The sequence below is a fragment of the Lissotriton vulgaris genome, chromosome 8 (assembly GCF_964263255.1).
Source record: "Lissotriton vulgaris chromosome 8, aLisVul1.2, whole genome shotgun sequence".
In the NCBI taxonomy this organism is placed as follows: Eukaryota; Metazoa; Chordata; class Amphibia; order Caudata; family Salamandridae; genus Lissotriton; species Lissotriton vulgaris.
Genome location: NC_141696.1, coordinates 1,262,098,425 through 1,262,125,796, shown reverse-complemented (window position 1 = coordinate 1,262,125,796; position 27,372 = coordinate 1,262,098,425). Strand labels below are relative to the sequence as shown.

The 27,372-nt window shown below is 43.6% G+C and overlaps 1 protein-coding gene across 1 annotated transcript in view; it reads left to right on the top strand.

Annotated features, from left to right (window-relative positions):
- CDK8 (cyclin dependent kinase 8) overlaps positions 1–26,870 on the top strand; it is a 203,339-nt gene extending 176,469 nt beyond the window's left edge. The window contains exon 13 of the mRNA XM_086935177.1: positions 25,649–26,870. Within this exon, the coding sequence (XP_086791303.1) occupies positions 25,649–25,774 (126 nt within the window). The 3' untranslated portion in view covers positions 25,775–26,870. The remainder of the gene's footprint in view (positions 1–25,648) is intronic.
- The last annotated feature ends 502 nt before the right edge of the window (positions 26,871–27,372 follow it).

The window sequence follows — 27,372 nt, the reverse complement described above, 5'->3', positions numbered from 1 at the left end:
ACACCAGGTGGCAGGAGTATAAACAGCATGTGAATCTACGTCACTAAATGCCACAAACAGATGCTTACAGGGTAACATGTTCCTCCTAAAGCTGTCATTTACATGCCACCTTTTCTGCTGCAGCTATTCCTATGTTGATTCCAGTACAAACAAATACTGGCCGCTCATATCCACTTTTGTTCAGCTCCTGTTCAAAATCATGGGGTTCCCAATATAAAATAATTAGATGATCCCAAACAAATTCACAACAATGAACAAGTCATTAAACATGCATTTGTGAATAAAACTCACATTCTGCTTTCAGTTTGTAGTTGTGTTTTTTTTAAGAATGGAGGCTCATCTGAGTTTGGGGGGGGAACATTCATTGAATCATGAAATGTTCTGACTCCACTTCCTGGGTCGAGTGCATTAGTTGTGGGTCAAGAAAATAATTCAAGTTACTAGACCTGCAGGTCTGGTAACATTTTTCATATAAGGCCTGCAGTATCTGGAAGCATGGTGTTGCATTAGAATTAGAATCTTTTTGAGATTGGAGAGGAGATGAAAAATCTAAGGACTTTGGCTCTGTGACAATATTCATACATAAATCCCTTCTGGTGTTTTAGAAAGAGGGCTGTCAAGAAAAACAGTGTGTTTTTTCACTGTGAGTTTAAGCACGGTATGTGAAAAGAGAGAGGTTGGGGAAAAAGACCGTTGCCTCCTGTCCATCCAGTTTCTTTGTCCCTTGCAAAATTAATTTATTTTTAGCCCCATTTAGCAATGGCATGCGAAGAGGAACCAAAGCTTTGAGTTGTTCTAAACTTGGAAGAAGATTGTCAAATGGCAGTTAAATCCAAATTAACTTAATCTGCAACAAAGTATCCTTAGGCATAAGAATGCTGTGTTGCACTCAAGACTCCTATCAAATGTTGTAAGAATTTTATGTATACAATGAACGGACATGTGGAGAAAGAGTGTCCCTAAGGAACCCACAAGTGGCATCATTGGATTGGGAAGAAAAAAGTTCTAACTTAATATACTGGGTCATCTGACATAAGACTGAAGAGAAGCATTGAAGCAGTTATATTAACTCTCAGCTACATCGAGGCAATCAAACAGTAGGCCATGGTTGACCATGTCAAAGTACAAGGAGATGTTCAACAAGACTAAGCATACGATCTCTTCCCATCACTGATGGGCAATGGAAAACACAAATTACCTCAATTCCAAACGGACATTGGAGTGTCACCCCAGAATCTGTAAAGCCTCAAAGTTGTAAAGATTTCAGTGTCGCAACATATCTATGATACTGCTTACCCCACTAAGGAACTTCAGAAGATAGTTGCTGAATTACCAAATCTGATTTGCTTTACCTCTAAAACTACCCGCTCAAAAGACCCGTGTGACTTCTTGGCAGTTAACTTCCTCTCTAAACCCTTCTTCACTAAAGCTACTCTTCCACAAATGTTTGCCCGCTGATGATTATACCAACCTTACTGAATCTTGTTGCACTTCAGGGACACCTGAGAGCCAATGTCCAGCACATATATTAGAGTATATTCTTCTTACCTGGCCTGCTGTCCTCTTGGCCAGAGCTTTCATCTACCACTTCTTGGCGTATTAAAGGATAAACTAAAAACTGTATACATCGAACCAGTTGTAAACAAAACAGATGAACCCAACTAGAGTGAAGTAGTGTGGCTCACTGGTTAGAGGCGGCAGACCCGAGAGCAGAGGACGGCCCGGGACCAGGGTTCGATTCCCGGCGCGGCAGGTTTCTGGACCAGGGTCAGCGGACTCGATAATTCTCTCGCCGCGGTGCCCACTCTGATCAGCGATCACACTCGGCAACTCTGGGCATTAGCTTGCCTCATCTTCACTAACGGCCCCACCAGACCGCCGGGGATGCCTGGTCTCTCCCTGGAGATACCCATTAAGGGACCATCTCTCAGGGAAGCCAGGAAGGGTTTCGCAGCGGTCGAAGCGCCTTGGGACCCTCCGGGTAAGTAGTGCGCTATATAAATACCTATACATTTACATTACATTTACATTTACATACATTTACAACGGTCTTCTGATAGGTAGACTGAGCGAGAAGCATTCGAACATTTATCACCCTTCATGTAGGAAAGCATTATTTTTTACTATCATCCAAACGGGAGTCTGTCCACACAAAATGCAGACTCTGCACTGATTGCAACATGGATGACATCAAGATCACAGTGGGCTCAAATGGAGTAGCTGCCCCTCTGTTTTCGGATCTCGTCCATCATCCTGCTTTACATAAGATTCCATCCTTCCGCATTAACAGATATGCCATTCTGTCTGTGTATTAATTCTGCTCTGAGCCCCTTGCCCTAACAGCTTGGGTCCTCAGTGATCCACAATTTACCTTCTATTTAAAATCTGACAGCCTTCTGTATGAGCTGGTATTCTTATTCAGCTGTACCTGGTCAATTATGCAGACTAGACATAATTAAATTAAACCTCAAAAACCATCTACACTTGTCTCTTGTGTTGTCAGCCAGTGCTAGCCACTAGCTTGGATGCCCAGGAATCCTCTCAAGCTGAAAACATCTAAAGCTAAGATGCTGTGGTAATAGACTGCCTGTCCCCCATATGGCTAGAATTGCTGGGCCTTCCTCCTGATCATTCAGTCCAAGAAAGGTGTTTAGGCATGATTTTGAATGCAAATTTCTTACTGAATACTGAATCCACAGGTGATTCAAGTGAATCTTTCCACATGGTGAGATGCCTACCTTGAATTGTCTTTTAACTCTGTGTCCCTCATGGGTACAATCTACCAATAGTCTATTACTTGCACATCTAGATTATGCCAATTGTATATACCTTGAAGTATCCCTCTTTTTACTTTGGAAATTACAGAGTATGCAGAATGCATCCTCAAGAAAACTTCTTAACCTTAATATCTGATAGAGGCCTCTAGCGGCCGTTCCCTTACCTTAAAATATTACCTATATGCCGGTAAGTGGTGTGGTCTGGCTCTGCATATCTTTGTCGCTGTAAGTGGCATGTGCAGTGCCTATATTGGTGCTACCTTAGTGCAGTGATGTCAGATCTTTATTTTCCACGCCAGTCAGCGCAGTTCTGGAGAGTAGCTACCCCCAGTCCTTTTTTGATTGATTTTTCTTTGAAGATTTTTTTTTTAATACTGTCTCCCGGTGTGGAGGATGTCCACCAGAAAATCAGGTTATAAGCCATGCGTGCTGGTCAACGACATGTAGATGACGGATCCACATTTGGTTAGTCTCTGCTGTCTTGGGTGTGACCACGACACCAAGACCTGTGAGGACTGCCGCACCATGCATCTATGGTGCTGAGGGAGCGCTCTCTCAAGCTCCTTCCCACCCGATGTTGTTTGACTCTGTGACGCTCCAGGTCTGGGTTGCGAGGAAGGTTCTGAGATCAATGTAGTACTCGGCGATCTGCAACCAACCTTAAATCATCAGGGAAGTCAGGCAATTGCCACAAGTAGAAAAATGTCAAAGGTCAGACGAATGGCAGGGTCTTTGGCACTCAAGGCCTACCTTTGTGGTGGAGCAGGAGCCTGGGTCATCCTGTGCCTACCTGAATTTCCGGGAACCGGTGTGACCCCTGTCCAATTTAAGGAATTTTATGAAGCCATGCACGTCATTTTTGAGTTGCCCGACCCATCTGTAGCACTCTTGGGCACCACAGATCCGGGAGGGACTCAGTACCAGTTTGGCCCCAGAGGTCTATTAATGGCTCCGTAGCGATGACAGTTGAGCGACCTCCCCCTTCCCTGGCACCCGCACCAGTGTCGAAGACTCCAGTGACCAGCGGTGGCACTGCCCCATAATCATTCCCTACTCCAATACGGAGCTGGACGGGCGTCATCCGACGCTGGCTCCAGTGCCGATCGGGGCCAGACTCCCCACGTCGGAGCAAGTTATTCCTATGACTGGCCTGGATTGGGTGATGATTGGGAGGGTCTGTGGACCCTTTTTCATAACATTCCTTAGAAGATCCTGAGGAAAACTGGCATTAGGATTTGGCAGATGCAATTCGCCTGATACACCTCCCAGACACTGGCCCGGTCTCTCCCCGTACTGGGGCTATGGAGGAGGGTGCCTCTTTTGCAGTGGTGGTACAGAGGGCAGCGGAGGTCCAGGACCCTACGCTGTCCTCAGTTGGAGTCAAGACAAATGTCTTGATGGAGGTGTTTCTGCCAGGCGTTGCCCTCCCCAAAAAATTACCCACAGGGGCTCCTGTGCATACAATTGCCTGCCACCATCGTCTCGCCCAGGGGACCCCAGTTTCCCCGACCAGCACCACACCCCAGAAGCCTCCACCTCCGAAGTCAACCCTGGAGCATTCCTGACCAGTCCGCCGGACCTGGTACCCAAAAGGCTTGAAACCTTAGGGAAGAGGATGTTCTCTTCCGCCAGCGTGGCCCTGCTGTCCATGAGCACCACATGCCTCTTGAGTTGATACTCTCATAATATTTGTGCAAGTACTGCCCATGGTTTTGGAGGAGGTCTGAGCCATACTCTCTCAGGCAATTGATGGGGGGATGTGGGCTGGACACAACAGACTAGCTGGGCAGAGTGATTTAATTGTAAGTGGCCCTTAGGCGAGACGCCTGGTTGAGGACCACTGCTTTTTTGGGGGGATGTCCATGCCTTGCTCATTGACATGCCCTTTGATGGCTCCCGTATTTTTGGAGAGAAGGCGGACTTGGCGCCGGATCTCTTTAAGGACAGCAGGGCTACAACCAGGTCCTTGGGTCTTTCCATAGCCCCTCGTCAGCCCTTGTCTGTCTTCCGCCACATTTGTGGCCACAGGAGGGGCTTTCAACCACATCTTTATACGCACAGTCACCACGGCCAACAAATCGCACAATCTTTTGGTGGCAAAATCCCCACAGACCACGGGGATAGGTCGCCTGATGTTGAGCCGGTTCAAACCCTGCACCCCTCATTCTCTCCCCAGCAGCTGCAGCCTCCAAATCACTTTAGTTTCCCCTCTGACCGTAATAGGCACCCAGTGGGAGGCTGGATACGTCATCACCTGCACCACTGGAGGTCAACGGCTGATCGTTGAGTTTTGCAGCTCTTCCAAAGGGGCCACTCCTGCCCCTTTGTACCTGGCATCAGCAGTAGGTTGTGGTTGATATTCCTGCTACTTTGTGGTGCCCAAGAATGATGGAAGCCTTCGTCCTGCTCTAGACATGCACCTTTTCAATCTCTTCAAAAAGGAGCTCACATTTGTGCAAGTCCTGTGTGCCCTGGATCCAGGAGACTGGATGCTATCATTTGTCTTGGAGGGTGCATATTTTTACATCCCCGTCCTGCGTGCCCACAGGCGTTGTGTGGTTTATGGTCGGCCAAGAGCTCTTTCAGTTTGCCATGCTTCCCTTTGGCCATCACAAAAGTGATGGTGGGTGTTGCAGCTCATTTGCGATGCTCAGGGGTTCCAATCTTTCCCTACATTGACAATTGGCTGTTGAAGGCAAGCTTATTGCTGGCAGTTGTCTCCCATCTCCTGACTACGGTGAACCTTCTGCAATCGCGGGGGTTCACTTTCAATGTGCTAAATTCACACCCGACTCTCTTTCATCTGAGATGTTCTGGACACTGTGCAGTTTTGGGCGTATCCTCCAACCGGCAAATCCAGGATATAACACCAGAAATTCAGCCTCTATCATGGAGTTCAGTGAGACTGACTCTTAAGCTGTTGGGTGTCCTGGCCTCCTGCATCCTGCTAGTAACACATGCCCGCTGGCATATGAGGGCTCTGCAATGGGACCTGAAATTCCAGTGGTCGCAGCAACAGAGGAATCTCTCTGACATGCTCCAGATCTCGGAGGGAACTGCAAAAGTCCTGCAGTAGTGGCTAACAAGCTGAGAGTGGGTCAGTAGCAGACCCTTCCCCCAACCAGAGCTAACTAAAGTGACAGTCACCACTAGGAAGGCTGATTCATGGTAAGAAGCCTGAGTGGGCAGCTATGTAGTGGCTCGTAGGTGCACACATCAAAAATGTGAGAACTAAGTCAGTGTGCTGGGTGGTGCCTATATATAGGCAACATGCACGTTGCTTCTGGTGTAGACAACGCCACGCTGAGCCGAATGGTGCCCATACCAGCATGCAGGGGTACTGCTCACAAAAGATTTCTGGATCCAGTATGATACCCGGGGAGTGTTCTAAGGTAAGGATACTGTGGTTAGACAAGAGTTCCTACCAGAAAAGGCTTTTCCAAAGGTAAGTAACTTGTTCATCCAGTCTCACCGGTCCCCTAGCCATCATTTTCTACACTGACCGCTTGTGGCCCAATTTATCACCTACATTGCTATGAGAAAATCTTATTGAGCTGTCCATGGCTCTCGATCTATCTTTCCTTCAGTACAATCCATGTAACTACCACCAAACCACAGCTTTTTGAGCTGGGATAGCTCCATTCATTGTAGCCTAACTCCTGCCTTGACCATCCATTTCTTCAGAAAATCCTGCAAGGTTTAAATACTTGAGTTCGGACAGGTAACATTTGGAACTCATTCCCTGCTAGAATAAGAGTAATGCATCAGCATCTCATGTTCTAGAAAGCTTTAAAAATGTGCACAAATATGTCTATTTTCACACTAGCCTCAATACCTTTTGCCAATGTGCACCTTGTTTAGAGTGTCTCCGGTCAGCATACACTTTATCAAACCAGAAACTTGTGTGAGTACTTCTTTGTGCTAGTTAATGCAGTATTATTTAAATCCATATGGTTTTGTAAGATTTAAGTGTTTCGGCATATTCCCTATATCATTCAATTGGTATTATAATATGGTGAATCTACCAAGCAACTTGTATTTCCCAAGACAGCGGTGCAGCCACACTTCATCTATTCATGTCTTTTGAGTTAACTGTGGAACCCTCTGACATTCTAGCTGTTTTTTTTGTCATTGATGGTGAAGGTTGATACATTTCAACTGTAAACAAAACCTTTTGAACTACATGAGAAATAACCACAATAAACATAATTCAATCTATATATAATATGCTTACATAATAACTGAATAAAACGTTTAAAATTCAAGTATAGTTCTGGCTCACATGCGTAAAACCACTGTTATGGTTTCAAGGCACACAATGTAACTCGTGGCTCCATCATTGTACTTGAAGGGTATTTTTCTGTTTTTAATAGTGTTGGCATATTAGTGTTTTGAGCATGGTGGCTGGCGTGAGATATGGCTCACCCAAACCAAGAGACGTTTTAAAGGTGACCCTAAAGTGGCTTTGGTCAGGTCCTTGATTGCTCAGAGGCACTTGCTGAGGAATCTGCCATCCTCTGACCATCTCTAATGTATGTGTCCAATTCATTTCATGCAGGTGCCTGTCCATGCCGTTGCAGAATCTCCTCCCCACCTGGGTTAGTCTGCTTCTCTTCTTAACCTATTTGTCCTTTGTTGCGTTCCCACATATTCATAAATATAGCCCACAGCTTGGACTCCGCAATGTGAAAGTCGGCCAAATCCTGCCATGGCGCCATAACACAATGATCCAAGAGAAGATCGGTTAAGAGGTTATATAATGACCTGTAGATCATTGCCTTTCTCCCATACAGCCATCTGCTCAAAATTTCGTTTCCTTCCATATCTTGCATGAAACTTATTGGATTTTGCTGCTACTTGTCATTTTCCTTTACTTTCCTGACTCAATAAAGCTACTGTCTTCTATTACAGTTTCTGCTGCATCAAGCTAATACAAAGCTAGACAACCAATGCCAGTGCAGGTGCTGCTGTTTCACATAATCAACAAATGTAATTCCCCATTTGCTGTTTGCGCCACGGGGGAGATTAGTAGAAACTGTAACTACATTGGCGACCAGGGTTGCCTTCACGGCCTCCAGCTCAACTTCTGCAGCACATTGTAATTGCATGTAATCTGCATTATTCCACCACATGCTGGTTGAATACTGAAAAAAATGTTACAGATCATTCTTTGATTAGCACACAGTGACCCCAGTTGAGGACTGTGCCCCTTAGATTTTATTTTTGGCTATCAAAATCAGTTACGTTCTCCTGCTCATCAGTAGAAGCTAATGTTTGTTTGGGGGAGGAGGAGGTTGCAATTATTTGCATTAGGAAGCTGTTAATAGGAGCAAATAGAATAATATATAATCAGTGCCAGAACTGTAGAGATTTATTCTTAGACCATTCAGGAACTCTTCAAGAAGGATTTCTTTGGTTTGTGTTTTCATAGTTTTTTCATTGATTGACAGAAAGTTGTTTAGGTTCCAACCGAAGTGTCAATAAACATGGGTAGGCTTGCATGGTGCATGTAATTTATGTCTCCCACTTAAGCGTTAAGATATTCTTGTAAAAACTGTGTTTTGTTTAAACCAAAACATTGCAAATGGTTAAAGAAAAACATTGGGCTTCTACACAATGGGGCTGAAGTCTAGTTTTGATGGGGGGAAAAGGCTTCAGTTCCTTCTTTTTGGGGGTTTGGGTTTCAGCATAGACCACGATGGTTCTCCCATCAAGTGAGTCAAATTAGCACAGCAAAACAATTTGACAAAACAGCTGTTCTGAAAGTAATTTAGTCGTTTTAAATACAAAAAAACTGCAGTGCAACAACTGAAAAGATTTTGGAACCAAAATTTCCCAACCAAGTTTTGATTTCAAAGTTGTTTGATGTGGATAGGAAAAGATTTCATTAAATGACTTGGTAGGTAGAGCAAAGTAAACTTCAACGTTAAAACACACTTTGGATGTAAGACTTAAAATTAGGCCAGTGGCATGCAGAGGTTAAAGTGACTGCAAAACTAGCACCAGGTTTTGATTTTGAAATGGTGACTAAAACTTTGTGTGGTGAAATATTTCGATATATATCTGCCTAAGAATTGCCTAAATTGAACTAATTCGTCAACTGGCTGGTCTAGATACATGTGTTGGAACCAGTGTATATTAATGTGTTTGACCATTTCCCGTACATTCACTATAACATACACAGGAAGGTGATCCTGAAGACAAGGTTCCAAAAACTTAATTACACAAAGAAAATACAGGTTATTTGTGCAGTGGAAACATCCAGTCATGGATTTGTTAAAAATAAGCAAAAAGTGTCAATGCTAAAACTTTGCATCCAAGAACCCACATCTTCAGTTCCAAGGCAAGTTAGTCAGGGATCTGTGCATACACGTTTTCCCCACTCTCCCTATTATCTGATGTAACGAACAAATGTAGAAGTTCATGTTAAACATTGCTATACATAGAACCATCATGGTCTCTGCAACCTCTCTTTTTGCACCTTTTGCATTAGTAAGTAATTACCAGTAGTATCACATATATGAACACTGGAGCACGGGGCAGGCAGACACTCCTACCAATAGTCTTGGGAGCTTTGGCTTCTGAGATCTGAGGTTTTGGACATTTAAACATGCCATTTAGATTCAAGGACATCCACAGGAAGATGCAGGGCAGAGAAGCATGTACACGTCAACAATATGGAAGCATTTCATATCACATGGTGAAAACATGCAGCAGAATTACCTTCTGTCAAGTAATTCTTTTTGCAGCGTCCTCTTTATGAAAGTATACTTAACTATGATCACTGCATAAATTAAGGAGCACAAAGAAAGTCACTTTTCAGCTTCCTTCGCACTGTGCTTTTTTAGATGGAGTGAACTTAATCTATTCACCAGATCACACACCTCTTCCAACATAGAGTTTAAAAACAGTGTTAATTAGGTTCATGTTAACGTATTCTGAATTGGTGCTTTGTAACATATCAATTTTCTAGTAACTGTAACTGTCTGTTAAGCAGTCGCATACACAGGTACACGATGTTATGGGAATCATAAGAACTGAAAATGTGCACCAAGGTGCTTGTGTCATTTCACACAAGCTAAGCTGTTCACTTTTGTGCTTTTTTTCTCAAAATGCAGCATCTACATCAGAAAGAACACTAAGTACTGTCAGACAGACAGTAATGTATTATACAGATTAGACAAAATCCGTGCACCACCCTTAATTCATTTTTGTGGCACAAACTGTTTGGAAGACCAGTAGCAAAGGCACAACTTTGAGAATTATTGTTCAGACAATTGTTATCCTACTTTTTATACGGAAATCCATTAAGTGCAAGACCACACACTCCGAGGGGAAAAAGGTTCCTCTGTAGCCTTCATTGGAATTTCTGCTTTAGCTGACATGTGAGCCAGTTTATATGATTCACACATACCTTAGTTAAAACATTAATCGTGCTTCCCAGCCACTGCCTTTTATCAATACTAAAATGAGTTGAACATACTCTGATTATGGTTACTTAGCATGCCAAAAGTGTGAAAAGTGAACTGTGGTATGTCATATGTGGGAAGTGTTTTAGTGTCATAGATGATTGCTCAAGATTATATCATACCCTGACTTTATTGCTGTATCTAGTTAAAAACGTGTGTTGTGAATGACGCAGACATGGCAAATGTTTGTAATAAGTAGTGAAATACAGTATGTGTTGCTGCACTTAAGCATGAACTGGAACAAAAAGAAGTGTGACTACTCCACAGGTGGACCCGCCTACTGTCCTAAATGAGCCAAGATTACGGTTCTTAGCTTTGTTAGCTTCTAGCTATTTTGCTCAGAGCTTACCACCTTACCCATGGGCGCAGCAACACAAGTCCCTAGAACTATTCCCCTGATCCTCCCTACCAGGATGATGGATACTCTTGACCAAATGGATGGTTTTTATCCAGCTACTGTTGTATCTCCCACCTTGTACCTTACCAGCAAACCACCACAATCCTTTCACCACATTTCAGCTGGACTCCCCATATGCCATCAAGACTAGACTAGCAATACAAATCATCTGCCCACCAGTATGGTGCCCCTGGGCTGCCAGAGGGAATTGGACACTAAAACCAACTGACTTTATTTTCCATGTCTTTTTCTAGCTGAGCCACTTGATGATCGAATAATGCACAGTGAGTGGTTATTGGATTACATGTCACTGTCAAACACAATGCACCATTGAATATTATGTGGTAAAATCCCCGCCCTCCTGTACCTCTTCTAAATGTGCTGCCCTTCCCTGGTGCTTTCATGTTTTTGGGAGAGAGCGGCTTGTGTAGGACAGCTCAGCGGGAGCACACTGCATAGCGGAAATGAAGAAATTTTTGGCTGGCACATCCCAGCTCCCTGTTCTGGTCTGCTGTTTTTATGGAGTTTTTCGGGGGATGCTTGTACTTCACCTGCTTTCATTACTTTTGAGCATAAGGTACCACTTTTCTCCCTCCAGCCCCACCATCTTTCCTCCACATTGTGCATTTCTTTTTTTTACCTTTATGCATTTGCCCCGTTGTGTGCTCCTGTGTCAAGTTGCAGGCATTTAAGTGCAAGACAAGAACTAAGCTTTTTCCTATCAAACTGAGGCCTAAACTTCTGCCCTGACCTCCTGTAAGTATCTTCAGCCTAAGACGATGATGCAGCAGGAACTGAAATTAGGATCTACAGCTGTGGCTAAAGCCAATCTTTTTGGCAGGTCAGCAGTCTACCCCCAAGGTCCTCCTTTCTAACATTCTCATAGGCAGTATTATGCATTTTCGTGTACTCTTCTTCACGAAGGGACTCCAGCATGGACTCTTCAAGCTAAGTAGCATCTACAATCTTTAAACCCGTCTCCTATTATGAATAGTTTAGACTTTATCGGGTGTTAGTCTTGAAAGTGATTCGAAGTTGCATTGCTCAGCAGAGGTGCTGCGAGGTCCCTGCGTGGAGATGCTTCGCGCAGCAGCGGTTCCAAGAAAACTGCCAAGCAGATGCAAGGTCTGTGTGTGGAGGTGCACAGCGACAGTTCTGAAGAGCTGCTGTGGCGATGCGAGGGTTGTGCGTGGAGATGCGTCATGCAGTGACAGTTCCAAGAAGCTGCGGTGGCGATGCGAGGTTTGTGCACCAGAGTTGCGTTGCACAGCAGTTCTGATGCAGAATCTTGCGAAATAATGCATTGCACTGTGTCTGTTCTTCTGGGACCACAGATGGTTAGGCAGAGCACCTTCAGTCCCACTTCCAAAGTCCAGGACTAGGATAGCACCACTTGGGAGGGTAGGCCTCACAGAGGACAGAGTCCAGGTGCTGAGCTCAAAGGGGTTGGAGCCTTCTGTCCCTGAGGCTATGGCCAGGAGGGCAGCCACCTAGCCTTTGCTGTCACGCTGGTGGTCCTGGGTTCAAGATTCAGATCCAGTCCATTCACTCACACAGCAGGGCAACAAAGAAGTAGTCCTTCTTGCAGAGCAGAACAGCGCTCCTTCTGAGTCTTCTACTGGTCCAGAGGTGTAATCAAGAATTTGGTCTGAATGGCCACTATTTAGTTCCGCCCCCATGGATGCTTGGAATTTCCTGCCTCCCTGCCCTGGCCCCAGATTGTCTGCGGTAACAATAGACTAGTGTCAAACCCTTTGTGAGTGTGTTCAGGCAGGTCCTTTGTGATATGCAATTGTGGGGCCCCTCACCTCCCCCTCATTAAGACAGAGGTGGCCCATCATGCCAACATCTATGGCCCTCTGTTTTACTGTCCGTGAGCAGTACACAAAGGCCAGCTACACCTAGACTTATGACCCAGTAAACAGGCTGCAGACACCAAATGGTTAGGACATGAAAATGCCAATTTTCTAAAAGTGGCATTTTGAAAATTGCGATTTAAAATCCAACTTCACCTTTAAATACGGCTTTAAACTACAATTCTTTAGACGCCAAACTCGACATTCATTGTTGCGCTCAATTGAAAGTTAACACTTATTAAATGTGATGGGTTTACCCAATGTTATCCTATGGGAGAGGTAGGCCCTGCAGTAGTGAAAAACAAATTTAAGGATTTTTCACTACCAGGAAATGTAAAAGTTAAATCTGCATGTGCAACGTTTTAAATACAGTGCACTCTGCCCTCTGAGCTGCTTAGGGCCTACCCTGGGGGTGACATATGTAATAAAAAGGAAGGGTTAGACTTGGAAAGGTTTATTTTGCCGGGTTTAAATGGCAGTGTAAACTGCACACACAGCCTGAAGTGGCAGGCCTGAGACATGTTTAAAGGGCTTCTGGAGTGGCTGGGACAATGAGTGCTTAGAAGGACATAAAATATGCCAATTGGATGTAATCCAATGTTACCATGTTTAAAGGAGAGAGCACAATCACTGGCTAGTAGTGGTAAAGTATATAGAGTCCTAAGCCAGCAAAAGCGAAATCTGCAAAAATAGGAGGCTAGAAGGCAGAAAGTTGGGGAGGGACCATGTGAAGGATGTCACGACCAACCATATGCATTGAAAAATAGTCGATCTTGTCACATGAGCAATCAGCAAGGTGACTGCCATTTCCTTTGGCAGTTGTCTGGGTCTGCTTTAAAACATGTAATCTTTTTTTTGGTTTGTCAGTCATGGTTGATGGAAGAGAGCTGACCCACTCACCCCCTCCCTCCGTTTTTCCTTAAACAGCGAAAGTGTTTAATGACTGTCTTTTCACCAATCTAATTTGTGGGTTGTATGATTTATTTTAAACCTCTGAAACCAGTCACACTAGCATCCTCTGAAATGTACTAATTTTACCTAGTTTAGGATGAACTTAGCAGTATTTGCTTCAGGTGAGCAAGCCACCATCTGAAGATTTCAACAATCACTTTGTATGACGGTAAAAACGATTGCATGCCATCTTTCATGGGCATTTTTCTGGAGCAGTAACAATTTTGCAATTCTTTATCTTCCTGGAGTACATTTTTTAGATGTTCTCCCTTTATGATATTTGGTTGGTGGCATCATTCCCATTAATTCTAATGCTTCTTTTAGGAGCCTTTCTGTTTCAGAACTTTGTTTGAAAAGCTGCTTGGTGTTAAGTGTAGGTGTTGGACTTGGCCCTTTTTGCAGGGTCATCCCTGAACTTTTTGCCTTCCTCCTAGTATTTTTTCTGACCTGGTGTTGTTCATTTTAGGACTCTGGGCACTTAATCACTGCTATCCAATGTAAAGTGCATGTGTTCTCTATGGTAAAATGTGGTAAGATTAGTCTACATCTATTTATCTAATTTAATGTTCCTGTCAGTCCCATGTAAAGTGGTATCCCAGATACCCAGGGCCAGTAAATTAAATGCTACTGGTGGGCTTGCAGCAATGATTGCGCCACCCACCAAAGTAGCCTTCCAACCCTATCTCAGGCCTCTGCCGTTGCAGGGCCTGCATTCACAGTTTACTGCTGCTATGACGTGGCACATAGAGAGGGTGCAACGTCTGTGACTCCCCTTTTACTACATATCAGTCACCCTTAAGGTAGGCAAAAGGTAGGCCATGTGCCTTAACTGTTTGACGTGTCCTGGTAGTGACAAACACCCATTTTGGTATCTCACTACTGTGAGGCTTCCCTCTCATAAGAATGCATTGGGGATTCCCTGATAAATGTTTCAGTGGTAATTCCTGATTAGAGAGGAGTAGAGTGATCAAGTTTGGTATGTTTGGAATAGTGGTGATAAATGCTGTGTAATGGTGTGAGCAGATTTATTATCACTATTTTAGAAATGCCACTTTTAGAATTTGGTATTTCTGTATGCTTGGTGTCTTAGTAAACACAAGGAGATGATGGATGGAGCGAACAGGAAACAAACATCCTGGGACCGGGTTCTGGGTGACACCCTTCATCAGCCAGGCTAGCTTGAATCCAGTGGCAAAGTGAGAAAGGGACCCATGTCTGGGCATACCCTGCCAACCTAGTGCAATCAAAGCAAACACAAGGAGATGATGGACAGAGCGCTGAAATTTTACAGACTCACACCCAGTCACAGATCTGGGTTCAATCCATCATCATTCTTTAGCACACTTTGCCACCTCAGTTCAGACCCAGCTATATGCAAATCAGTCTTGACCCTGTGTCTCATGGGAACAGTCCAGCCTGAACTGCCAAGCCAGGACTTCACTGAACCTTGCTTTGCTCTGTGTCTTTGTGCCTGCCTGATGTGTATTGCATATCTGGCTCTGGAGTGATGAGCTTGAGAGGTGCAGTGGCTCCAAAGAGGCTGGGTGAGTCAGCGCTAGGCTGAATAGGCAGATCTGCATTTGGAGTAGTGGGAGGAGTAGTCCCTGACCCCGAATAGGTCTGTGCCTGCCTTGTACAATGCTGGCCCTGCCCCCCCCTCCCCCCTGTGGTTTGTCTGGGACCAGGACCTGCTCTGTCAACGGGGACTGTTGTGCATTGTAAACCAATGTTGGAGTGCCCCCCCTGGTTTGGACTGGGCGCAGAGCCCTGTGCAGGGGGAGAACAAATACCTTTGCCATATAAATATTAAGGCTGTGACCCCATAAGTTGTGCTTACTGAACTGGAAGAAGAGAATTGCTGGGCACTGGGAGGAACCAGCACTAAAGGCTTCCCCTCTGCTGGAGGACTCTGTGAGCTGGCCTGCCCGGGCCCAGCTCTGCCCCTGGTGCTTCCTGGAAATAGTGGAAAACGCGCTGCCTGCTCCCTGCTTTGTTTTCAGGTGGGAGACCGACCTAGCGCTTGTTAGTGCCCTAGCCAACCAGAAATCCCATTTCTAACAGTAGGTAAGAGATTGTTTGCAATTAAGTTTTATACAACAGTGCATTTGCAAGGTCATTGTTTAGTGCCCAATTATGTACCAATACAAATCTGATTCTTCACATGTCTGTATTTGTTAACACCAGTTACTAAGAATTGATGTAAAAAAATCTCAAATGTATAAGAGCACTTTTGAATTTGTTTTTAGGTCTCGCTAGAGTCAGCGCGCATGTGCTGCTCTTGAGAGAAATTTAGTTGCTGCTTTGAAATGTGCTCCAGGCCAGCCACCAGCTTGCTAGAACGAGAACACGCGCCCAGGCGCGCGCGACGTGCACAGCACTTTTTACGTCACGCGCACCACTCGCTTTTATTTTTTTTAATTTAATTTTTGCGCCGCGCACACAACTTCCAGCCTGGTTGCGCGGCCAATGCTTGTTGTTTCTATCTTGTTTGATCTCTCTTTTGCTTTCACCCTTCATACCCTCCGTTAATGCATCCCCAGCCCTTCCTCCCACACACGCTCTCCATTCATTCTCTTTCCACATCACTCCCTCCTGGTTTCAAGAAAAATGTCTTCCTCCCTCCCAGCCACTGTCTGCAGACTTCCTTCCATCTTTGTTTTCTTCTTCTTCTTCCTTTCTTAATTCCTGTCTTTCTTTCTTTGGCTCATCGTACCACTCTCATTTTGCCTCATAACTTCCTCCACTTTCAGCTTCCTTCCATTATTCCAAACCCCCTTCATCTCTCTTTCCCTTTATTGGGCTCTTCCTTCCTCATCACCCTCCCTGTGTGCTAACTTTCTTCACCTCTCCCTCTCTTCCTTCCTTTGTCTTTTCCATCCTCTTGTAGTCCCGCGCCTCACACGCATCATCACGCAGGCAGGAGAGGGTTTACTTTCACTCCCACAACTACAAAGAGTCTCCGTTGCACGCTTCTCGAGTCTGAGCTGTTAAGAAAGGCGCTGCTTCTGACAACAGCCCATTCCCCCCCCCTTCCGGTGGCCGAGGGCCTATGGGTTAGTGAGAACTGGCCAAGGAATGTATCTGTCAGTGATATCGCCAATACCGGCATAGCCACTAAGTACACATCTGTGTTCATGGCATCATAGCGACTAAGTACCTATCTGTGCCCATGGCATCATAGCCACTAAATGCACATCTGTGTCCCTGGCATCATAGCCACTAAATGCACATCTGTGCTCCTTGGCATCATAGCCACTAAATACACATATGTGCCCCATGGCATCACCGCCACTAAATGTACATCTGTGCCCCACGGCATCACAGCCACTAAATGTACATTTGTGCCCTATGGCATCATACCCCTAAGTACACATCTGTGCCACTTGGCATCAGTGCCTATGTAAACATCTGTGCCCCATGGCATCATTTCACTAAGAGCACATCTGTGCCCCATGGCATGAACACCTATTCTATCAAATACCTCCCTAACCTTACAAGCATTGTCATAGCCAATAGGTCTCGCCTTTGGGACCTTATAAGTGTTTTGGTATGCAGCACAATATCCTTGGTGCAACAACATTAACTGTTGCATTGCTAAGCACTGATAAGATCCCAAAGGCAAGACCTATTGGCTATGCCAATGCTTGTTATTAATTGTGTTAATCACAGAATCCAAAGCTACAATAAACATTTCTCCAAAATCCTAAAGAGTTAAAGTGTTATCGTCCCAGAACCAACTGTATATTCTTCAAATTAAACCTTGCGACTTTACTGTTAGACATTAATCAAATGCGACCTATACAGGTAACGCAATCATTCCTAGCCAATGTTTGGTACAGCGAATAACCAACACACTATTACTTAGAAACTCCCCTTCCCTCCTCAGCTTTGGTCTGTCAACTCCAATAAAGACTATATCTTCACTACACTATATTTCAGCGTTTGGTTCCCTAAAACAAAAAACACAGTAATCAATGTTATCAACACGTGCCAGCACAGCAATGGGGGCTGTAGGTCTAATGGTCTGATTTGGTATCTAGCACTACTAAAATTATTTCCGAAGATTCTGTTGATGGACCTTTGCTGTTTATCCTACATAGGTCCATCAAAGTGGCTGTTTCTGCCCATGTCCATTTCACAACATCCTGCTGTCACTTTCATAATTTAGGAGCTTTACTTGCCTTCCATTTCCTTGTGATATTTCTTTTGGCAATTACCTTTGCTAGGTCAATGAACTTTCATATTTCCCTCATTAGTTTTGGACTGGGAATATGCCCAACTCCGATATCTAACAGCTTCATAGAGCAATCGCACTGATACACTGCTGTATACCCTTTATGTATACATTTGTGTAGGGTGAAGCTAGCTGAACTGCCTGGCAGCGGTTCTCTATACTAGGTCAAAGGCAAAAGTATAGTCATTTTTTGATGGAAGGAAAGCTGGGTTCATAGAACCCGAGTGGACTTTTAATGGGTCATGTCATAGTTTTCTTTTAAGCGGTATCTCGTCCCTTAATTTTGAGCAGGACTATGGCGATTCAGATGAATACAAAAATACTGTCCATGTCCCAAATGCATAGATGGTGCTGATCTATTCCTTTAGATTTTGGTCTTTGAAGTTCTTTGTCTCCAGTTTGAAGGTGTCCTGTCTTCAGTTTAGCCCAGACCTGCCAGACGTGCTAAGCTTGTCAGCAGGATAGGTGGAGTGCCGCTGTGATCACTTTGTAGATTATGCAGCTGGGTTTGAACTCTGCAGATGGCAAGGTGGGCCAGTAGGGATGTGGGTGATCAACATAGAGGGCACACAGAAGCAGGTTCGGGAGTTAAAATGTGAATGCACATCTATTGTCAGCCAGACCTCTGTCATACATTTCCAAAATAGTTTCTCAGTCCTATAATCTGTATGTTATTGCAACCCCCTGAAAACTCTGGAATAAAGTGATATTCTTGATCAGCAATTTCGTGCAATGGCTGATCAGTCTGTACTGATTATATATGTTTTGTCCTGTGCTCCTTTATCCTCAGCATGTTAATGTTTTATCCAGAAATGCAACTCTCCTTGGAGGGTGGTGTTGTCTTTGGGATTTGTATTGAGTGTCGCATATCACGCTGTCCTTATCTTTGACCAAAGTTTTTACAAGTGAGAATGTTTGCAAGCAACAGTGCATGTGTTGAATGCTTCCAGCATGTAAATCATTTGTTGATGTGATGATGACCACAAGTGCTTTGATCAAGTCACAAGCTTTAATAAGCCTTGGCTCTGTGTCATAAGTTTGATGGTGTCCAAAGAAGGTTATATGTGAAGTGGAGAATATAGCTTGTTGTATGGATGGAGATGTGCGTTGTGATAGCTACTGTCTATTATACCATTTGGGTGTCATGTGAGGGCTAGAAATGGGCTGCAAAAGGTTTGTGCTGAACCTCTGCTGCAGATGCGCATACACATTTCAATGAAAGATGTGTTAAGGGTGAAGCACATGTCCTTATTTGCCTCCATAAAGGATTTTGGTCACGATTCAAGAGTTAACTGAGAATAATTGCCTAGAATGCAGTGTTGAGCTGAGATGAATCCCCAGGTTTTAATAGCTCTCTAAAAATAAAGGGGTGTGTCAATGTTGTAAATGCATAGAAGTAGTGAATTCCCTAGTTTGGCAGATTACAGTGAGAGTAGTGCTCCTCCAACTTGAGCCTCCATCTGGAGGTGTAACATCCCCACTTTGGTTGGAGACATTTTGCTTTATCCCGTTAAAGTCACACTTTACATTGTGAAGGTCTTCAAAGACATTTGATGGCACTTGTAGTTAACAAAATGCTTTTAGACCAACATAAGTAATGATGCAGCAGACAATTTTTCGTCGTCTTACATGTTATGTTATCGGTCATTTGTAGAGCGCAGCTATCACTCTGAGGAGCATGATGGTGCTAAGCGGATCGCTTGGTGTACTGGGTAACTGAGGGTCAAGGAATGAATTCAATAAGTACTCTGCATAGTGCGTCGGGGGCTATAAAGATCCAGTTTTCAGTGCCTTCCTGAAGAGAGTTTCTGATTTCATAGAACAAAGGGGGTTGGGGAGTTGGTTCTTTGCTTTGGAGCCAATCACTGCGAGAAATTTTCCCCTTTTGAGACACATCTAAACACTGGGGTTTTTAGCAGATTGGCGTTAGATGATCTACATGGCGCGTAAACCTGGGCCGAAGGTAGTGGGGACCTGAGGAGTGAAAGATTCTGAAAGTGTTTATCAGGATCTTGAACAGGATTCTTTTATGGATTGGTAGCCAGTATAATGCTTCCAGAGCACACTCTGGTAGCGCCTGTTGGCTTAATACATGAGTGCATGAGTCATGGTGACTTGAAATAGAGGAGTTAATTCTAGGAAATGGAATAACTGTATAAGACGTCTCTTGATCTGGTTGGATGCTTTTACCCATTGGTAATGTCTATTTGAAATTCAGGACGACCTGAAACCTCTGTAGAATTTCTAATGGGGCAGGATAGACCTTCTACTCTTTGGGTCAGTTCAAAACAAAGTCCAGTGCCTCAAGTCAGCATGTCACTTGTGGATCATGGGTTAATATTGTTGAGCTTTACAAAGTAACAGTTGAGGATGGTCTGGATGCCATCTTAATAGTTGTATCATTAAGGTCAAAATTGTATCTAGTGGGGAAGGGGTCTCATGCCCTGAAGGGCATTAAAAGGAACTGGTGTGGGAGATGAGAGATGGAGGCCGATGTAAGAGGCAATCTGATAAATGCTAGGAGATCCAGTGAAGGTCTTGTCCGGGTTGTCAATCTTGAAATGCAATGGAGGGGATTGGAATGGTGCATTGTGCCAAACATGATAAAACATCCAAGAGTAACAGCATCTTCTTTAGCTTCTTTAGTATGCATAAATGTCATCCCAAATAGCGATGTGGACAATTCAACCCCGTGTTGAAATTGGAACTCTCGAACTCAAAGCTCTGTTCGATTATTGTTGGACTAAAGAAAGGGAAATTGATTTTATAAAACTATAATTTGGATATATTTTAAGCATAACATGCAGATTTGCACTTGTGTATAGTTCTTTTGGTTATTGATATAAAGTACATACTTCTTCATCAGAGACTAACTATCAGGGATATTCAGCTGTTGTGGGTTGGCCTAAATAGCCCAGCCAGGAGACTTGGTTGTTTGATTGGGGATTGACCGCACTTGTCAATACTAAACACATTACAACCCAGTGGTCATAGAAAATTCATGGTTTGTGAACAGGTGAAAACTTGAGGATTCACAAGCTACAAAACCTCCAGGACAGAGTTAGTCATGACAGTCTATAGGAGCCATAGGTGCTGGTCTAAGATTTCTTACCAAGACCCTTCCATGCCTTCTTAGAGCCAAACCGAGAAGTCGCCACAGTTTAGCACTTTGTTTCTTTACAAAGCCCTTGCTCGACACTGCACAGAAGGCCAGAGTTTGGGTCACTTGTTTGGTCCCTTGAATAAAATGATGCATGAGAGAGGCTCATTCCCTCTAAAGATGGCTGTGCTAAACGAACAGTTGCACACGAAACAATACAGTACCAAAGGATGGATGTACAAAAAAACGCAGCCTACAAAGAGTTATTGTAAGTTTTTTTTCCTATTCACTTCCAGCTAATCTTCCAGTTCGGTTAGTTCTTTGTGCATCTAAAAACATGCTTTTAAGGCACTCGATGTTTGTGTTTATATCTTTGATGATATATCTCTGTCAACAGGTAATGTCTGTCTCTATGCTACGAAAATTCTGGTTTTGACCACCATAGGTTCCTGTTTGTATTTAAGATATGCCACTTGTTTCTACAGCGTGAATTTTTCTGCCAACATGAAGTGTTTTCTTGAATGTAGAAATAATGGCAAAAATGTTACCCTCAGTATTGTATCTGGTACATGGTGGGAGGAATTGGCAGGTTGTAACAGGGTGAAGTGCCTTGGAAAGATGCAGTTTTATCTTTCAAGCATTTGAGGCCTTTCACCAACTGGTATAGTTTTCTAGTCAAGTTGAAAGCAGCTCTCCTTCATCCATCTCAACTTGATGCGTATTTCAACAGCATAGAGTGTTAATTTCGTGATCTTTAATTTAGGTGACTTGTATTACTATGGTTGTGATGTGAACAAAGGGTTACACATAGAGAAAGCAGAGGGCCATTGCCAAGCACCATTTTGTCCCAGACAGAGCCTTGGGCCAAACTTGACCACCTAGAAGTCTAGAAGACTTTCTTATTGCATTCATATTCAATATGGACCTCAGCTTTAAAACTGTAGACATGTTAGATGAGTATGGTCAACCATAACTGATCTGTCTATAGAGGGTTTTAAAATGAGTAGCAAGTACATTTTGGGTATAGGAATCTTAACCTTCAGGCGAATAGTTTGTTCGAGGCAGATGAGCTGTGGATCACATGTTTTGCATACTCCTGCCATCTAGTGTTGGGTCTGGATGTTTGCACGTTGTTTTTCTTCGAAGAAATCTCTCCGGTCACGAGGTAGGTGACTACTCCTTTCGGTGATAGTGCACATGGGCATCAACTCCATTCTTGGATTGTTTTTTCCGCCATCGGGTTCTGATGTGTATTGCTGCGCTCCGGTTCCAAACTGTTCTTTGGTGCGCAATCCATACTAACTGCGTCGGTATTGTTTCGAACGCGTATCCCACTTCTCCTCTTATCATATCCGTTGAGGAAAACCTCTATTTCGATCAGAAAACTTTTGGAAAGCCGTCCGGCCTAACCGCGTTGGTGTACCTCAGTCAATGGAACGGACTCCATTCAAATTCTCTCCTCTGTGCCACGCGAAGTATCCACGCACCAACTCTCATGAAGTGTGCAACTTGTGCTTGTCTCTGGAGCACAACAAACAGGACTGCAACGCGTGCCAATCGTTTCGATTGAAGAAAACGTTCAGCGATCGTCGTGCTTGATGTCGCGAAATGCAGAGTCAAAGGGTCTAATACACGACGGACATCTTCGGTGAAGGATCCGAGCACGAATTCGACTCACAAGGGGCCGAAGAAGAATTTGCATCTATTCCAGAATCAGATTCCGAGATGGAAGAATACTCATCACAAGATCAATGTCCCATGAGTACCGAACACCCCTTGCCCCAAAATCCAAATCAGCCCTAACAAAAGGCTTCGGTTTCACCCCCGCCTTCGGGCCACGGTCGCCACCAAGATTTTTCTGATGCCCCGCCGTCCGGCTCATCACCAAAACACGTTGCTAAGCCTTCCAGTTCTGTATGGAGTCTGCCAAAGTCAGGCACCGAGCTGAAAACTTCAGGCTCTAATCAGAAAACCGCTTCAGAGCCAAAATCCTTGACACCGAAATCGAAGACTGCTTCGGAACCGAAACCTTCTGCGATGAAAAGTCACTCCATCCCGGCACCGAAATCCATGGTGCCGAAACCCAAAAATATTCCTCCGAAGGAACAGGATCCAATTTTCAACGTTCTGGGACCCAAAACAAAATACATTTTATATAAATCCAGCCTCAGGACATTTCCTTACTAAACCGCCTCAGAAGTGCAAACCTGAGTCGGAGGACACACTTTATCATATTCTTTTAAAGAAGAAGAATGTAGATACTAGCCCCTCTACTCCTCCACCACGTTCCCCTGCACCAACTTCCCCACCATTAGAGCATTTACTCATTACACCATCTAACTCTCCACCTCCACCACCTGATGATGATGGAGATTGAGGGAGGGGTGAACAATATTTTACAAATCGATCCCTGGAATGATTTCAACCCTGATTCACCCACTGATAATGACCCAGATCTTTACCCTGCAAAGCCTTCCCCTCCTGACGATAATGTGGGATGTCTAGAATTACTTGCTAGAGCTGCAGAATATCATGGAGTACAGTTACACAAGGAATCTGTAGAGAAAGATTTTTTTATTTGAAACGCTCAGTACAGCACAAAGAACCAGCCAGACTTTATCTGTGCTCACAGTTCTGATGAGACATGCCGATGATATTTTTACAGACTGTGTGCACGCTTGTATTCTCACCCCCAGAATAGATAAAAAATATAAGCCAGCTCCCTCTAATCCGGCTTTTATTAAAGATCAATTACCACTAGACTCTTTGGCTGTCTCCAATTCACAATCTACAGGGGATGCTCGCCCTCCAGAAAGTGTCAAAACTGTTATACGACTCTGGTAAAAGAGTAACCACCCAAATCAGCTACAGGTTAGACACTGCTTTGGGAGTATACTGTTGTATAGTCTATGCAAAGCATGTGATCTTCAGCTCATATACCTCGAATGGATAATGTTACTTACCCAGTAACCATCTGTTCTTGGCATGTAGAGCTGTAGATTCACATGCGCCCACCCGCCTCCCTGGTTACCTATACCTGTTGCAGTTTTCTTACTTTACATACATACGCATGAACATCTCTATTCTACACTTACTAACTCCATTCACACCCTTCACATGAAAACAATCTAACAATGGAGTCATGCACACTATCATCAAATGGAGGTCACCTACCTCGTGACTGGAAAGCCTGCTTCGAAGAAAAACAGCATGTAAACATCTGGACCCAACACCAGATGGCAGGAATATGCAAAGTATGTGAATCTACAGCTCTACATGCCAAGAACAGATACTGGGTAAGTAACATTATCCTTTCAAACTGCCATGATGGGAGCATAGAAAAGTAATGACCCTACAAATGAAGTTATGAATTTCTGCATGTGCTGTCTCTCTGTTGTCTGTACTCCTGGAGTTACTACAAATACCACTCCACAAGTAAGTAAGGGTCGTAGGGAACATATCTATAGACCTACGCCAGATTGAATCCCTAAATCCTATACTAAATAACAACAATACAATCTGGTGGTCTGTAAAAGCACAAAATAATGAAAAAGAAAAAGAAAGAATCGCTGTGGTTTCTTCAAGTCGATAAAATTCAAAACTGGACAAACTGAGAGATTAAACAAACCCTGAAGAGGGAAGATAAGAAAAGGATTTCCATCAACTGCCCCTCGTGGCCAGTGTCATCATTTGGAATTCCAGCTTCCCTGTCACATCACCTCATTTAATGCAGGGGATGAAACTGTGATCTGGGAGAGTGAACCAAATAGCTAGAACACCATGAGGACCAATGATAAATGACTAACAGCCTATCGTCCAAAGTACATGGTGTTCTAGCTATTTGGTTCACTCTCCCAGATCACAGTTTCATCCCCTGCGTTTAATGGGGTGATGTGACAGGGAAGCTGGAATTCCAAATGATGACACTGGCCACGAAGGGCAGTTGATGGAAATCCTTTTCTTATCTTCCCTCTTCAGGGTTTGTTTAATCTCTCAGTTTGTCCAGTTTTGTACTCCTGGAGTACCTTTAATTCTTCCCATATATAGTGGCCTTTGTCTAAGCCTTAATTGCATATATGTGCATGTAAAAATCTTGAATTCTTTCATTCATTGTTCAAAAAGTGTTTACCACCCCCAACCACCCTACCCCTCCCCCCCAAAAAAAACATTCAGTGTTTGTTCTAAAACAAGTTCATGAAATGGGAGGAAGGTGTTTATTTGATGTTGTTGATCATTCATTTAATCTTTGTTTGATTTATAGTAATGTTGAAGTGAAAAGTAGCATAATTTTCAAGGAACTTTGTTAATAGCCTAGTTGTTGGCCATGCCTTTGGCCTAATATATTTTTCTTATATTGACTTAGTGACATTTACTACGTACAACTTAATTCCTATAGTGCAGGGTTCTCCAAAGTTCGTCCTGAAGGGCTGTATCCATGCCAGATTTTTAGCATATCTCCATTTAGATAATATTAGTCATCTTAAAAGTCTGACATGGATCTAGCCCTCCAGGACTGGTTTTGGACAATCCTGCATATAGTCTAGTGAGTAGGATCAATTATGATGACTTTATTTGATACTGTATTGATTATAACATGGTAGGAAGGAAGCAAGGTTGGAGCATTGAGATCCGAGTTAGAAGTACGGGTATATATGTATCGCCGGCCTAGTTACAGGGTCATACTTCTGCATACTGATCAGTAAATTTACTAAAACTGTTAAACTAAGTTTCTTCAAGATATACAAATAACATCAGAGTTGTCCCTTTATCATTCATGGGATTGCACACAATGTATTTTGTCTATGGACTTGTAAAAATTGCTTCTTGCAAATGACGAACATGTTCTGCATCTTTTCTTTTCTAGCGTTCCAATCCACATGCTGCCTATCCTAATCCTGGACCAAGCACGTCACAGCCACAGAGCAGCATGGGATATTCAACTACCTCCCAACAGCCTCCACAGTACTCCCATCAAACGCACCGGTACTGAGCTGCACCTTAATCTCCATGTACTGTCACTAAAGCTGCAGGACTGACCATGCAGCTGCCTGCCTGGCTTGGACCATATGAATGTACTGTACAACCACACCTTCAACGTGTCCATTTGCCAGGGTCCTCCACTTTTCACATAACGGAGTAGTGGTTCCTCAGTTGTAAAGATTTGGGGTTAAACTTGAATGAAAGTGCTAGCACAGTTTGTGTTCTGGGTATGCTACTTCCATCGTTTACTTGACATGGTTCAGTCTGACCATTGGTCAGGGTCTGTAGCAGTTAAAGCTGTGAAATGTGACGGAGCAAGCGTTTTTGTTGTGTGTGTGGTGACTTCTCTCGATGTAACAACATTGTCTGACCAATAGTATCCAGACTACTTCAAATGATTTCTAAAGCATATGTATTAACATGGCAAGAAAAGTAAAAACTCAATCACCGTGATTAATGAAGACAAATTTAGTACAGTTTTATGATTTTATTTTTGCGCATGTTGATTCATTTTTCGCATCCATTGATGTTAATGATCAACAATGCTGCAGGAGTACTTTAAGATAGAAAACATTGCATTTTAAGTTTCTCAAGAGCCTCCCAAAGATTCATTTTCATCAAACAAGGTATTGTTTTTCTTGGTTAAAACCTGTCAGTAGACTGGTTTTACAGCTGCTACAAGATAGTAAATGCATCCGTTGCAACTGAGCTAAATTCCTAAGCTTAGACAAACTAAAATGAGTCTATGTCTCTTCTTGCTGACATGAGCATGTTTTGGAATTGGGGAAGCATAGAAGCCTTCCTAAAGGTGAGCAGCACCCGCACGTATGTTTCGTCATGTTTGAAAGCTGGCTTGGTGTAGAGGATTACAGTTGTATTTAGTTTTATTCTTTTTTTAAATTTGTCCGCACAATTTCTAGGGTGTCCTTAAGACAGCAAAGAAGGTGTTAAGTAGATCCTTTGAATTTACAAGGAACAGGACTGTAACATACAATGTACTGTATCAAAACTATTTTACATGAATGATGCAAGTATTCTGAATTAAAAAATGACATTGTTAAAACAAGGTGTTATGTAATAAATTTATTTTTCATAAACCCAAAAAATCACTCTTTTGTTTGCATTTCTTTGACTATTTGTTCTACTCAGAGTGTGGTTGGATGCTTAAAATCAAGGTGTGCGCATTTTGCACAATTAATACTTTGCCTTTTGGGTCTCCGTGCTTCCTGGCTGATTGGTAACCCTTCTGCAAAACTTCTGAAGGCAACTGCCGTATAGAGAGCCCGCAGCGGTAGCAGCTTCTTTTTACCAGTCGGCTCCCTAAACTTGTTTAAACCTGCGAAAAGATCTTCGAGCGGATGGTACAATTGTGCTGCAACCGTGATCAACATGATGGAAGGGGATCCTGCGGTCTGCTGTAACAGGCGATGAAGTTTGATGCACCTCCTCCGCACCCCCCACCCACCCCCACCCCCAGAGGTTGCATCCTAGGCGAGAGAATTCTGTGGTAGGTGCCGTGTCAGCACACACTATGTTGGGCCTGTTAAGGGAAGGTCTCTCCAGCTACTGTTGGCATGCATCCATTTTTCAGTTCAACCAAGAATATTG